This window comes from Protomyctophum bolini (genome assembly GCF_963924005.1).
Source record: "Protomyctophum bolini genome assembly, chromosome: 19".
Taxonomy (NCBI): domain Eukaryota; kingdom Metazoa; phylum Chordata; class Actinopteri; order Myctophiformes; family Myctophidae; genus Protomyctophum; species Protomyctophum bolini.
In genome coordinates, this window is record NC_137880.1 from 22,119,822 (window position 1) to 22,134,364 (window position 14,543).

General features: G+C 44.1%; 1 protein-coding gene across 1 annotated transcript in view; it reads right to left on the bottom strand.

Moving 5' to 3' along the window:
- The window catches only part of igf2r (insulin-like growth factor 2 receptor), a 48,827-nt gene that overhangs the window by 15,670 nt on the left and 18,614 nt on the right, over window positions 1–14,543 (bottom strand). Inside the window, exons 12-32 of the mRNA XM_080791571.1 lie at window positions 13,897–14,043; window positions 13,604–13,756; window positions 13,274–13,411; window positions 12,880–13,036; window positions 12,403–12,577; window positions 12,136–12,251; window positions 11,340–11,496; window positions 9,973–10,155; window positions 9,469–9,564; window positions 9,272–9,373; window positions 8,695–8,857; window positions 7,663–7,836; window positions 6,613–6,762; window positions 5,719–5,897; window positions 4,603–4,690; window positions 3,783–3,992; window positions 3,220–3,350; window positions 1,911–2,014; window positions 1,654–1,787; window positions 1,073–1,269; window positions 514–640 (exon numbers count right to left, since the gene is read on the bottom strand). Of these exons, the coding sequence (XP_080647697.1) occupies window positions 514–640; window positions 1,073–1,269; window positions 1,654–1,787; window positions 1,911–2,014; window positions 3,220–3,350; window positions 3,783–3,992; window positions 4,603–4,690; window positions 5,719–5,897; window positions 6,613–6,762; window positions 7,663–7,836; window positions 8,695–8,857; window positions 9,272–9,373; window positions 9,469–9,564; window positions 9,973–10,155; window positions 11,340–11,496; window positions 12,136–12,251; window positions 12,403–12,577; window positions 12,880–13,036; window positions 13,274–13,411; window positions 13,604–13,756; window positions 13,897–14,043 (3,081 nt within the window). The remainder of the gene's footprint in view (window positions 1–513; window positions 641–1,072; window positions 1,270–1,653; window positions 1,788–1,910; window positions 2,015–3,219; window positions 3,351–3,782; window positions 3,993–4,602; window positions 4,691–5,718; window positions 5,898–6,612; window positions 6,763–7,662; window positions 7,837–8,694; window positions 8,858–9,271; window positions 9,374–9,468; window positions 9,565–9,972; window positions 10,156–11,339; window positions 11,497–12,135; window positions 12,252–12,402; window positions 12,578–12,879; window positions 13,037–13,273; window positions 13,412–13,603; window positions 13,757–13,896; window positions 14,044–14,543) is intronic.

Genomic DNA, 14,543 nt, shown 5'->3' on the forward strand with positions numbered 1-14,543 from the left:
GGGGCGGAAAGTAACCACGTACAATTAGTACAGTTTTATGGGAATTTTTACTTTACCAGAGTATTTCCAATTTTCAGTACTTCTACATCTCAGAAGAAAACTACAATTATTTGAAAACCTTAGTTACTAGTTAATTTGTAGATTTGTATTATTATTACGAAAACATACATGAACCACTTCAGCCCTACATTTCAGCCATTTGAAAATAGACGATCTGCAAACTCAAAATGTGCTTCTATATTTGTCTGCTTGTCTGTATTTGTGTGTGTGGTGTGTCGGTGGCGTGTAGTGGTGGAAAAGGTATTCACATTTTTTTATGTGAATTACTGCAGTGTTACAAGTAAAAGTCCAGAATTAAAAATGTATTGTATTGTATTGGTCTCAAGTCACAGAATGTTCTATTTCACAAGTTTTAAAATGTATACAAATCTTTTTTAAATAGCAGAGCTACAAGCTCACAATGTGTGTGTGTGTGTGTGTGTGTGTGTGTGTGTGTGTGTGTGTGTGTCTGACCTGTAGCAGGGTTGATGACTCTACAGTCATCATGCTGGCTGCTGTTCAGAGGGCAGGCAGCAGCAGTGGACCACAGGAAGGTGTACACACACTCCTCAACCTCTGAGATCAGGGTGGGGCGGGAGTCCTGATAACAACAACACAAAAACACACACACACACACACACACACACACACACACACACACACACACACACACACACACACACACACACACACACACACACACACACACACACACACACACACACACACACACACACACACACACACACACACACACACACACACACACACACACACACACACACACACACACACACACACACACACACACAATTAATGTGTGTTATTTGTAAGGTTATTATTCAGTAGTATAGTGTTGATGAACAAAAGGACCACAATGGAAACAAGATAGGCACTCTTGTATCGAACTGTACTTTCCTGTGCTTTTTCTTCTTCTCTTTTTTTCTTTTTCAAACTGCTAAAGTATTCAATAAATCAATTAGCTGCATAATAATGAAGTGTGCGTGCGTGCGTGTGTGTGGCGGATCCTCACCACTTTATCTTTGTTACACTGGAAGCGGATGACAGTGCTCTTCTTGCGGATCTGGTCTGAACACAGCTCTCCATTGGTGTATTTGAGCTGCAGCACTCCTCTGTGCCAGATGGGGGCGCTCTCTGCCTCCCCCAGGCTCACGTAGTCATTATTGTGCTTTAGACAGGACGCAGCGCCTGATGGACACGCCCATGAACCTATCACACACAGGAATGTGGATTTAGGTCAGTTTTCTTAGTATTACTCTCGATAAAATGAAACCATGTATCCAGCCTGTAACATCAGTCTTCTATGACGTCAGTCATCTATGACATGTATTCAACATTTGGGAAAGGTTTCAGCTTGATCAAAGCAGATTTTAGTTAGCTACTGTAAATCTAGTCAACTAAAATGTGTTTTGGAGGGCCGTAATGGCTCATTTCTACTTAGCTGCATGTCGAAAATAGCCGATTTACAAGCTGTAGATTTGCTATTTTTGGAGCCCCACACAACCAAGCATAAAATCACTTGTCTTAGTTCTACTGGATCTCTTCTTCACTAGTGTGTACAAACATGAACTTGATGTTGATTGTCAAACCTACCTCCCAGAGGTACCAGAGACCTGCACACGTTGATGTAGAAGCGTTGCTGTGTGTCACTAGTAGAGGGCTCAACAACCCAGTTCCTGTTGTCTATGGCGAGGGATGACAGGTCATAGGAGTGGCCCTGGCCATCGCTGAGGATGGATGAACACGCAGTCACGCACATATATATGCAGTATTACACACACACACAGTTAGAAAACATTTTTCATCTGCAACCATTTCAGATTTAATATACTATAGGTGGAGGTGTTTACTTGAATGAGCAGCTAGTGGTTTTGATGGCAACACAAGCCAGGGCGGTGCGCCAGTTGAACAGATAGGTACAATCTGTAGTCTCCTTGATGAACTCTGGAAACCCCTACAAAATGCAACATACACAGTTCACAACAATTGTCAAGAGAAAAAATGACCCCAAACTATCAAAATATATATACTTAAATGTATTTATGTTTGAATTTTTATTATTATGCACAGAGGCATCAACTCCGTGGGTTCAGAGGCGCAAATGAACCCACTGGCATTTTGGCAAAATATATCAATATGTAGTATATGCACCCACTGTCCACTGAAATTTTCCTTCCCCACGGCCACATCGGCGCCCGCTGTCAAGGCCCCAGTGCCCGCTGCCGCCACACCGACTCTGCACGTAGCTGCCGAGGCTGACAGCACTATCAGCGCCAACACAACGGCTCTTTTAAGAGACAAATAAAACTCGTTTTTTTTCCCACCGCTGGGGGGGGGGGGGGGGGGGGCGTGGCTGCATGTACCCACTGCCGTTTTAAGAACCTTCCGCCTCTGATTATGCAGCTATCTGAACTATCAGAATTAGCACAGGATAGGCATGGATCACCTGGCTTTTATAATCAGCTGTTGACATACACAGTAGCTAACTTTGGCGGCATTTTGGCAAATGTACTGAAACTCGTATCGAGCAATTCATTATGGAAAACTAGGGTGAGTCAGGAATGTATGCAAATTTAGCTTATGTTGGAGGAATGTGGATATACCAAAATAATAAATATCCAGTAAAATAGTTCAGTGGTATTCAATATCTGACTACTTCCAATAGTGGAACAGCATCTTTTGGTGATATTTTGGGTTGTTTCTTTGTCACTGTATATGTATATACGCATTATACGGTATGCACATACATAATTATACAGTAGATGAAATGTGTCCTCTGCATTTGCCCATCCTATAACAAGTGAGCAGCAGTGAGCAGCCATTCTATGCCATTCTATGGCACTCCAGGGAGACATTCGGGGTCACGAGTCTTGCTCACACATTATTAAAACGTAGGCGCTGCTTTCCGCCTATGTACAGTAGTGCAGTACTACTGTGGCATACAGTAGGCTGGGAGATGGGCCCCGTTAGTGGTAGAATTCAGGAAATCAATAGTATTTGTAGTACCACTGTCTCATATTGTTGATATCAATGTCCACATTACAAACACAGCATGCGTGCGTGTGTGTGTGTGTGTGTGTGTGTGTGTGTGTGTGTGTGTGTGTGTGTGTGTGTGTGTGTGTGTGTGTGTGTGTGTGTGTGTGTCTCTCTCTCTCTCACTGGGTGCATATCAGGGTGACAGGTGAAGTGGATCTCTGTGGATCTCTGGTAGATCTTGTGGCAGGTCTCTCCGTTGGTGTAGTTCAGTATGAGCTGGTCTCCCACATAGGTCAGAGTCTGAGACGCCATGCCTGTACATCACAAGACAACACAAAGCTGAGCCTTCAGAGAGTGCACAACAGCTCCAAAACAGCAGACATACATACCGGTAATAGACTTGAATATTACAATGCTTCAGCGATCCCACAACAAATCGCTGATATAAGAAACTAATTATACCCCACATATTACAATATTGAATTTTAGATATTGCCCAAGCCTAGGATACCATTTAAAAAGGCGCACCCTTGGCCCTTGTTAAATAGTCTGAAGTACCCAGATGGAGCTCCTATGAACTTTGCCCAGATGGAGCTCATAGACGAGGTTGTGATATACCCCGTACCACTGTTGGGGGAGGACGATGTCCCGTCTTTCCTGTTTACGCCGAAAAAGTGCTCTAGGCAGCGCTTGTTCAGGTGATGTACTGTATGTTATATATTGTCTGTATTGCTGAATGTCCATACCTGCTATCCTGTTTGTATTTCCCTCCACCTGGCAGGAGGAAACCACTTCGCTCCCCGTGTCCTTGTTTGTGCACACCCCTCGCTTGAGCCCTCCGCACACAGACAGGTGGTACTTGTACTTCCCGCTCGGTATCGGGTAATCCTTGTCCTTCAGGGAGCTCAGGTTGAACTCAAAGCCACTGCGGGGGTCCTTCACACGACAGTCATCACCTGGAGGAGGTAAGAGGGAAGAAGAACAACGTATACCACATAACAAATTAAACCTGGTCTTCCTATGTTGAGCAAGATATTTATAATAATTATTTATACAATCACGAAGATAGCAGTTCTATAAGTTTGTGATGTAACATGCTGTGTGCTTGTAGATAAGCAATTTTCTGTCTGTATTCGTCGAAGGGCTTAAAATCTTGAAATATGTCATTAGCACAGAACTGGGAAGGGACAGAAGGGGTGTGTGTTCAAAATAAAATGATAATGGTCAAGCTGATGGCCATTAATAAGTGTAGTGCTGGGCTAGCTTCTGTATAAATCCAATACATCCTGATTTTGTAGTGTTTTCTCTATGTCAGGTTAAAAATCACACCCGTGTGAAGTGAGGGGTGCTCTTATACATCATCTCATTACGGCCAATCACAATTTGCGTCCTCACTTTTGTCTTCAATGTTTATGTTTACACACTTTTGTCTTCAATGTATGTGTTTACACAGACCTCAGAGCTGGACATAGGAGGAGCTAGCGCCCCTCAAAAAGCACAGCAGAATAAAAACATGACGAGTGAAAAAAGCTATTTAAGTATCCTCCAGTTTTCCAAAACACACACCTTGGGTTTTCCTAATAGGGCAGGCCACAGATGTCCTCCAGATGAAGACATATTCACAGCCAATCTGACGGTCAAACATTGGCGAGCCCTAGACACACACACACACACACACACACACACACACACACACACACACACACACACACACACACACACACACACACACACACACACACACACACACACACACACACAATTAGATCAGACCCGATTGATCGGCACATCCCTGGGGAAGAAAACAAGGAACATTTACGCCCCAACCCCAAACTGGTCAAGGCAGATGGCCTCAAGGGTATTTCCCTCGACGCCAATACAATTCACCCTTTGTCAGCCTTCTGATTGGTCCCTGACTGACTAACCGGTAACCAGCAGGCTCTTTCTGCCTTGTTCCGCCCTGGTTCAACCTTGTTTATGTTGAATTTTCTAAAACATATTTTTTGGGAAAAACTAAGAACAAACTTGCCCAGTCACCATTCTGCACCTGTGATGTTAATTTTTACTGACACCAAGTTTAAAATAAGAATCGAGTGCACAGAATATCAATATGAAGCAACTGAAAAACATGTTGTTATTTCAATGGTAGTGGATGGAGAGAGGTTTTTGTCCAACCACGAAACGGCAACCAATAGGTGCGAAGAGGGGCACAACCACGGGCGGGACTTGACAAAGGGTGAATTGCTCATGGTGGATTTGTTGGGTCTCTGTAGAACGAAGTATGGTGTACTACATGCTCTATTGTGAAAAGTGTCTTGAGAGACAACATGTTGTGATTTGGCACTATTATAATTTAAATTAAAAAAATATATTTATTAGAGTGAAGTTAAATGACTGAATTAGACATTCCATAAAGACTGATTTATAAAAAAGAGTCCTATGGCTTTAAGTAAAATGCATATATTTTTTTCTTTTTCAGCAATCAGCAATCAGCTAAATCTGCTCTTTAAAGTGAAGTTACCCATGTCTCCACCAGGGTGGTGAGCCTAAGGGGACAACAAGACAAGGGACAATAAAGACAGCAAAACAACGGAGTGTAAAGAGACGGGCAATTCACTTAACTAATCCGAGTGTAATGTGAGGTGTTCTTGGCAAAAGGCACAGTAGCTCTCATATACTCACGGGGTTGTCATCACACTGGAAGAGGATGCGTGTGGAGTAGTGGGAAGCAGCGCCGCAGCGGTCTCCATTCTGATAGACGATGCTGATGGAGCCGTCCTCCGCCATCCGTGGACTGGACTGGACGTAGCCCAGGTTCACACCGCTACTGCCAACCCTGGAACACGCTCCGAGAGGACCAACTACAGAGAGAGAGAAATGATGTTATGATTATGCATGAATTACAATTACAATTTAGGCATTTAGCAAATGCTCTTGTCCAGAATGACTTACTAACTGCAAGATCATAGTAAAGACAAACAACAGGGGAAATCATTCTGAGTTCTGACCTGAGTTCAGATTCTAAAATTGTCTTCTACACGCTGACAGTTTTCTGGAAAAGCTATGTTTATGTCAGTCGTTCTTCGATTTTTCAAAAATAGCAGACCTACAAGCTCGTAGCGCGCCACTTGTAGGTCTGCTATTTTTCAATAGCTAAAGCATAACATAATGCTAACACCAAAAGGGGTTAAGCATGCAGTGGTAAGAAGAAGTCATGGGAGAGGACATGAACTGAATATAATGGTCCTTTAATTCATTAAAAGGACCATAATGGTGCTCTAGCTTGTTCTGGCACATGCAATACGACTCACAGTATTGTTGACATTATTGCCAACTTTCTTACCATGTTGGTTTGTTTGATTTTGGAGGAAGCCATCGCCTTCCATTTATTCCAGAACTTTCAGGGAACTATTCCATAATAAAAATTATAAAAAGTATGTATGCTTTGCAAAATCATAATGTTAACTAGAATGCCTCGAGTAGAACTGATGTCAATGATACGTACAGAAGTTTGTGTTTGTGTGTGTGTGTGTGTGTGTGTGCGTGCGTGCGTGCGTGCATGCATGTTATTTTTACCAGGACAGCCTTCGACACTGGGCAGGGGTTTACAGACGTTGATGTAGAAACTGCGCGTCTTGGCCTGAGGTGAGGTATCTATGGCAATCCAGGGACTGTCCTCCGCATCCCGAGTAAGGTGGCTCAAATCATACTCGTTGCCATGGGAATCTATACACAAAGGAACCCAATTATACATAGACTCACTCTTTTTTTTATCTATAATTTCTATCCCACGATTTTGCAACCCATTTTTTTCACCCAATGTCAATTATCTAATGTAATCCTGGGCGCTGTACTTCCTCTTCCATCCTATATAGACGCACTCTACCAACATATGACATCAGTATGCAATATATTATAATATTTTATTTCAGTAAAAACGAGAAACCAGTGAAAGTGAGAAAAACTGAACTGGCGCCCGTTTTTCCAGCGCGTGGCCGGGGAAAGCCCCCCCCCCCCCCCCCCCCGTTGGGGAGCCGATCGCTGGACCCCTGTCTGCCTCCCGTTCACTGTCTTTTTCTTTGCCCGAAACCGGGCGCTCCTCATCCCGTTTTTCCTCACTTTTACTGGTTTCTCACTTGTATTGCTAAAAACTTTTTCTTGAAAGTGTTCAGACATTTACCAGTAACCTGGCAGTCTACTGGGGCAGGGATACAGTACTGTTGTATTTACCAGTAACCTGGCAGCCTACTGGGGCAGGGATACAGTACTGTTGTATTTACCAGAAACCTGGCAGTCTACTGGGGCAGGGATACAGTACTGTTGTATTTACCAGAAACCTGGCAGTCTACTGGGGCAGGGATACAGTACTGTTGTATTTACCAGAAACCTGGCAGTCTACTGGGGCAGGGATACAGTATTGTTGTATTTACCAGTAACCTGGCAGTCTACTGGGGCAGGGATACAGTAGTAGTATTTACCAGAAACCTGGCAGTCTACTGGGGCAGGGATACAGTACTGTTGTATTTACCAGAAACCTGGCAGTCTACTGGGGCAGGGATACAGTAGTAGTATTTACCAGAAACCTGGCAGTCTACTGGGGCAGGGATACAGTACTGTTGTATTTACCAGAAACCTGGCAGTCTACTGGGGCAGGGATACAGGCCAGTGCCGTGGCGAACTCCAGGAAGACGTCGTGGGTGGTGTGAGTGGAGGAGCTGAGCTCCTCTCTCAGCAGCTTCAGAGAGCCGGGGTGGGAGTCAGCGTCACACACAAAGGTAATGGTGAAGGTCATCCGAGTGCCTGAGGGACGACAGGGGATATAAGACAGTGGTTTTTCTCTCCTTTCAATAACAGTTTCGTGTTCTCATTCTATACTCTGCCAATAATGTGGAATGCCCTGACACCATTCCTTAAAAAATGTGGATCACTGGCATCTTTCAAAACAGGCCTGAAAAACCATCTACCAGGAGACCACCAGGAGACCACAAGGGGAAGCAATCGTATTCTTTCCCATAGAAAGGTGTGATTCACCGACGACATTCTTTATTTTTTCTCCTTTGTACATAGTGTTTTGGACTGTTTTGGACCACAATGGAAACAAGTCCCCAGGACTTTTGTGTGTGTTATCATTTTAAAATGTCTGACAGCCTGTACCTTATGCCGTTTACAATCAAAGTTTAACCATTTTGAACCACAGAGTCCCTACTCTGGGAGGCGAACATTCTGCGAAATTCTTGTAAATCAGCTATTTTTCTGCAAAGAACCAGTGGTCCGGGACCACCAGTGGTCCTTGAGGGGGTTCCAGGTGGTCTCCAGCTAAATGATAGAGAGTTGGTAACCAATGAACCCTTATAGATCTTTAACTCTTGAGCGTAAAATGAAACCAAATGGATTTGGTTTCATCTTACGCTCTCAAGAGTTACATTACTGTTAAACATCTGCATTACTTAATTTACAAGAAGTGTATGATATTACAGAAGGTAGAAGATTTGTTATTTTTTTATCAAAAACGTATGTGGAAGACAAAAACGTATCGAAGGATAAAAAAATATTCTTACGAGGCTAAATCTCATCAAATGGTGGTCCGTGGCTCAAATGCCGAATAAATAATGGACCTTGATATGAAAAAGGTTGAAAACCATTGGTGTCTACTGTTACCTGTGGGTACATCCAGGTCTCCTTTGTATGTGAGGGTGAGAAGTCCGTCAGTGGAGTACTGCAGGGTCTTCTCCACGCCCACAGGGGTTACGGCCTTGCCATCTTCCAGCTCACAGCCCGCTGCCCCCGGCCCGCACGCCGCCGCCTCCCCACAGATATTCACCTGGAAGAGAGGAAAGAGGACATGCTTGCAGGGTTCTTGGTTCAAATGAGGAACAGTATAAAACTTTAAAACTGCTTTAACAATATTTTATACTTTGGCTAATCTAAAAAATAGTTGATCTTCAAGCTCACAAGTGTGAGCGGCTATTTTAATTTTCCAAAGATCTTTAAAAAGTGTGTAATTTTGACTTCTAAAAGTCTAAAAGTGAATCATCCGAGTCTCTATAGGTCAGTGCAAGCCTACTATTTTGCTAACAGATAAACGGCGAAAAAGATTACACCCCTTTAAATTCATGCTCAGGTACATTTTACAATATTTAGCAACTCACACCCGTGTGTGTGTGTGTGTGTGTGTGTGTGTGTGTGTGTGTGTGTGTGTGTGTGTGTGTGTGTGTGTGTGTGTGCATCAGCATACCAAGAACGTCTTGCCATTTCCTGTGGTTGTGTAGCCCTTCTCAGAGGCCAAGGGCTGCAGGTTGAACTCAAATCCAGTGTTGGGGTCCACCACAGAACAGCTCTAGAACACCAACGCACGCACACATTAAATCATCAAACCTCAACTCTCTTGTTTCACTGAGGACATCAACAGCCCATCATAAATGTGACACTCACACTGTTCTGGGTAGTTCTGATGGCACACGCAGCGGAGGTCTCCCATATGAAGTTTGCAGTGCAGTTCTGGTCAATCAAGAAACGCGGAGGCGACGACTGTAAAATTGCACCACAGACAGATAAATTAGGCACATGCCAAAGATTCATGTTTAAATGCACAAATGAGGGAGACAGTTATTCAAATGAGGAAGGCACTCCGATTGTCGTGAAACCTTATTCACACTACTAGTCCAAGGAAGAAATGCCATCCTACATTCCATCAGCCTCTATACTGTATAACAGGCCCATTCACGTCTACCTTTTCTACCTATAACTGGACTGATCGGCTGAATCACATTTTTAAAATGTTGAAATAGTGAAAAAGTATCTTGATTGATTGAATGCTTTATAAACACGATTAGTAACAGAACAGGTAGTACAGTCAAAGGTTACACATAAAGGACAACACAGCACACAGTGGTCCTCATTGTGTGGTATTGATAATGTGCTGCAGTGCAGACTCACCCCAGCTCCCTTGGAGCAGACCAGGTGGATGCGTGTGGTGTAGGTAAGCTGCAGGCCGTCTGATTGGCAGGCCGCGCCGTCTGTATACTCCAGCAGCAGCTTGTCCCGCCCCTCGATGATGGGCCCACTCTTGGCCACGCCCATGTTGGCGACTGACACAGTTTCTACAAGACTGTCCCCCCCCTGAGAGACAGAGAGAGAGAGTCACCACTTTGTCAACTACATGTGCATTTCAGCATCCACAAGGGAACAGTGTGGCTCGAATTTGGATCTGGACTTCTTGTGGCCAGCGCGTGATATCAGTCGTCTATGACACTGATCCCAAACAGCGGGTCTGGACCCAAATATCCCCCCTTTTTTGTTAGTAATTTGACAATTTTTATTTCAAAAGATGTTCATAGGAAATTCAAACCATTTTTCAAAAAAACAATTAAGTTTGTGTCCCAGGGACGGGAGACATAAAATAAAAATATGTCTTTTGGTTCACGGCTAAAACGTTTGTATCAGAGCCCCTTTGACTCCCATTATAAATTAAAAAGTTAAAAAACATCAGCGCTGTATGTGTACCGTAGTGGAGGTACTACTGTGGCCTACTACCAGTGTGCACAACAAATGTGATGCTTATTGGTCCAGCGGTTTGCAGACACTCTTCTAGTTGGCAACAAGACACAACATAAAATACTTAACTCTAACGTTATCCAACTAGTCAAATTAAAAGAATAAACATGCAGCTTACAGTGGCCCATGTAGGCCAGGCCACTGTAACAATGTGCTGAACATTGGCCCAACTTTCAGAGCCTCATGGCACATGGAAACCTCAGATCACTCAGTCACAGCAGTCTCAGCAATCTGAGGAAATCTTTATGTGACATGACATTTGGCACCAAAACAAAAGTGGCAGCACTTTGGCTTTGGGCCTCAACGATGATGGAAAGTCCAAGAAATGTAGATGATCAGTCAACAATTGGAGCAAAATGGAAGACCAATAAGATCCACTAAAAACAAGAACTGTCTGGACCAGAATTAATACTATTATGGGGTGGGAGAAAATAGCATTACCACGATATCTGTAAAAATCACACTCGTGTGAAGTGAGCGGTGCCTTTTATCATGATGATGATGATGTATGATGTTGAGAACGTCATCATACATCAGCCAATCAAAGCATCACATTCCTTTCTACAAACACACATTCCGTGCTTAAACGGACATACACACAAAGCTGTGCGGATGCACCGCTCAACAAGAAACACAATCACCGAAACTGCAGTACACAACAATGTGCGGGATTTGTTGTTGTTGATTGGAGGACAGTATAGGACAATGCAAGGCAGGTATGCCATTTTAACACGTGTTACACCACTCACCTGCTGCGTCTCGTACTTCATCTGACACACGGACGCCTGGCGGTCACAGCCCGTGACGGCCACCAGTGGCCGACACACGTTGATGTAGTACTTTTTCTTCGGTTCATCCGAGAGGTCCATGGTCTGCCAGTTCCTACTGGAGCCAGGACGAGACAAACTGGAGACAGATGGATAGAGGGGACAGAGGGGTGGGGTTGGGGGAGAAATAGAGAGAAAGAACAAAAGAACAGTGCAGAGAAGGAGTTAAAAGAAGGAGCAAGATGATCGTACGTAGTAGTGGTAATGACACGAAGACAGTGAGAGAGACATCATGATGCAGATGACCAATAAGGAGATAGAGCGGAAGTACAGAGAGGTGGGAAAAAGAGGTGAACAGAAAGAGGGAGAGTTGATGAAATCATATAAGACACGATGCTCAGTTTCTACACAAGCAAGCACAATATCAGGAATACACAATAAATAATAAATGTTTGTATTAAATCCAATACCAGTATCGAAGGGAACCTTCTATACAAACTCAAATGTTTTATAATAGTTATATTTAACAGAAGGTGTCCCATCCATAATGGAATGTTCAATAACGCTGTCCTGCTGCAGTTTCCGTTTACATTTAATATTGTGATATTGATATATCAATATCAAATATCATGATAGTTGGCAAATGTCAGTACATCAGTAACCGCACATTAAAAATCAGCAGGATTTTGGATATTTCCCATTGACCACATTCACATCATGGTATCAGATCAATCAGATTCCAGAGCACAGTGTCTAGAGCAATGTATCTATGCTGTACCTGGACAGGTCGTATTGTTCCAGAGTGTTGGGGTCGGTCACCACACACTCATGGGGTCTCTCAGGACAGGCGTAGGATGTGTACCATCGGAAGATATATGTGTAATTGTCCTCCACCTGAAATACATGTATACACAGTTACACACAGTTTATAGTACAGTTTATTTTTATTATGGAGAAGAGAAGAGAAGAGAAGAGAAGAGAAGAGAAGAGAAGAGAAGAGAAGAGAAGAGAAGAGAAGAGAAGAGAAGAGAAGAGAAGAGATTACCTGGTACTGAGGCTGGCCGACCCCAGCATCTCTGTCACAGAGGAAGGTGATGAGTGTAGACCGCAGGGTGTGTCCCTCGTTGTTGTACTGGGAACCATTAGAGTAGGTCAACTGGATTACCTCGTCATAATAGGACAGATGGGAGCTAAACTCCCCCAGGCTCCACGACTTCAAGCTAAATGAGAAAAAAAGGCATGTCAATGACACATGAGTATTTCATTTAACCACTTACTGTACATTAAAAAGGAGGAGGACGCAGAGCTCGTAGCCACGCTGCAAAATGAATATATTTAAAGGGTAAACCAACGTTTCAACAAGAATAGTTTTACTCAACCATTACTATTGCGTTGTAAAGTGCTGCGTTACGAATATAACCAAATGGATTTGTTATCCCAGAGTATGTAAATGTGTGGCTACTGCTAGTAGCGGATTACGAGGTACATGACACATGGGTGCCGTGTCTTGGCTGCTCCTCACCTCTTGTCCACCTGACAGGCTCCAGTCTTCTCGGGACAGGAGGCAGTGGGGACGGTGACGGAGCCACACACATTGATGTAATAGTCATACACGTCACTAGACAGGTTGTAGTAGCCACCATTGAGCTTGGACAGAGGGGACAGGTCAAAGGTGAAGTCTGGAGTGGGGGAGAAACGCATTGAGAAGAAATGAGACATAGAGGAAGGTGAGAGAGTCAGTGGCAGCCTGTGTGTCCAATAATGTCAAGCACATGTGTATAACTTAGAACCATGACAGCCTTGCATGCAGCACATTCATGTACCTTAAGCGCTAAGACCAATCGACAAACTGGTGCTGTATTACTGTTGCTATGAGACATATACATTGATTTGGTGTGTGTGTGCGAGTGTCATACCGGACTGTGGGTCGTCCACCTTGCAGTCATCTCCCTCTGCTTTGGACAGCAGGCAGGCCACAGCGGTGTGCCACTCAAACTCGTACATGCAGCCGTCAGACGACATGCTGCGCATGATAGGAGCGCTTTCCAGGTCACCTGAGAGGACAGCAAGAACGGCCCAAAGACAGAGAACGCGAAAACGCATCAATGTGAGTCGAGAATACAATCCACTGTGTGACGGCCAGCAGCAACACACAAACAGTCCCAGACATTATGTACATTCTATTTTCACAGATGCACATGGCGTGGACTGTGTGCAACACAAATTTTGTTTGATTTGAGACACACCTGGTTTGCACTTGAGCGTGATGATGGTTCGGATATTGGTGTTGCTCGTGCACTTGTCCCCGTCAGTGTAAACCAGCCTGATGTCACCTCCTGGCTCGCTTGTCGGCGCAGAGGACAAGAACAGTCCCAGACTTTTGGAATTATTGCGCTCATCTGGAGTAACACAGGCACACAAGCAGCAGGAATACACGTAAGACATCAGCAGGACACTAGGGATGTGCAAGGCTAGTCGACTGTCATTTAAATCCCACTGTTTCTTTTGTCCCTCTGTCTGTCTGTGCGTCTGTCCTCACCTACGACGCAGATGGCAGAGTCCTCTGGGCAGTGGGTGGCCGGTCCTCTCTGAATGACTCTGCGACACATGTTGAGGTAGAAGCGTCCCGTGTCTCTCTCCGGCGCACTGGCGTACACCGCCTCCCAGTTCTGGGCTGTTTCAGACTCTGAATGAGGAGGAGATATGGGTCAGTGGTTCCCAAACTTTTTAGCTGGAGACCCAAAAGAGAAATTTCTCCCCGGGAACCGAAACTAGTGAAAATAGGCGATCTATAAGCTCACAACACGTCGCATCGAGATCGCTTGTAGGTCTGCTTGTTTGCAGTCCACCCACATCCACCCACAACAGCTATCTATCTACGAAAAGCACTAGAAGATTCTGACGAGGTCGCGTTAGGATTTTTAACTGCCGGCCAGAATGTCTGGTATGATTACAGTTTACCTTTGTAATTCAAAACGGTCATATCATGCAGCCATGAATGACAGTAGTGAAACTTAATATGGTGCTGAATATTATGCATGCCCACAGGCTTAACTGTGGGGCTCACAAGCATTGATGCTTTAAAAGTTCATTCATATTACCGGTAAATTCAAATAATTTGAGAAATACATTTTCAGCAATATCTGCAGCAAATTCAGATCCTCGCTAATACTCACTATTATATGA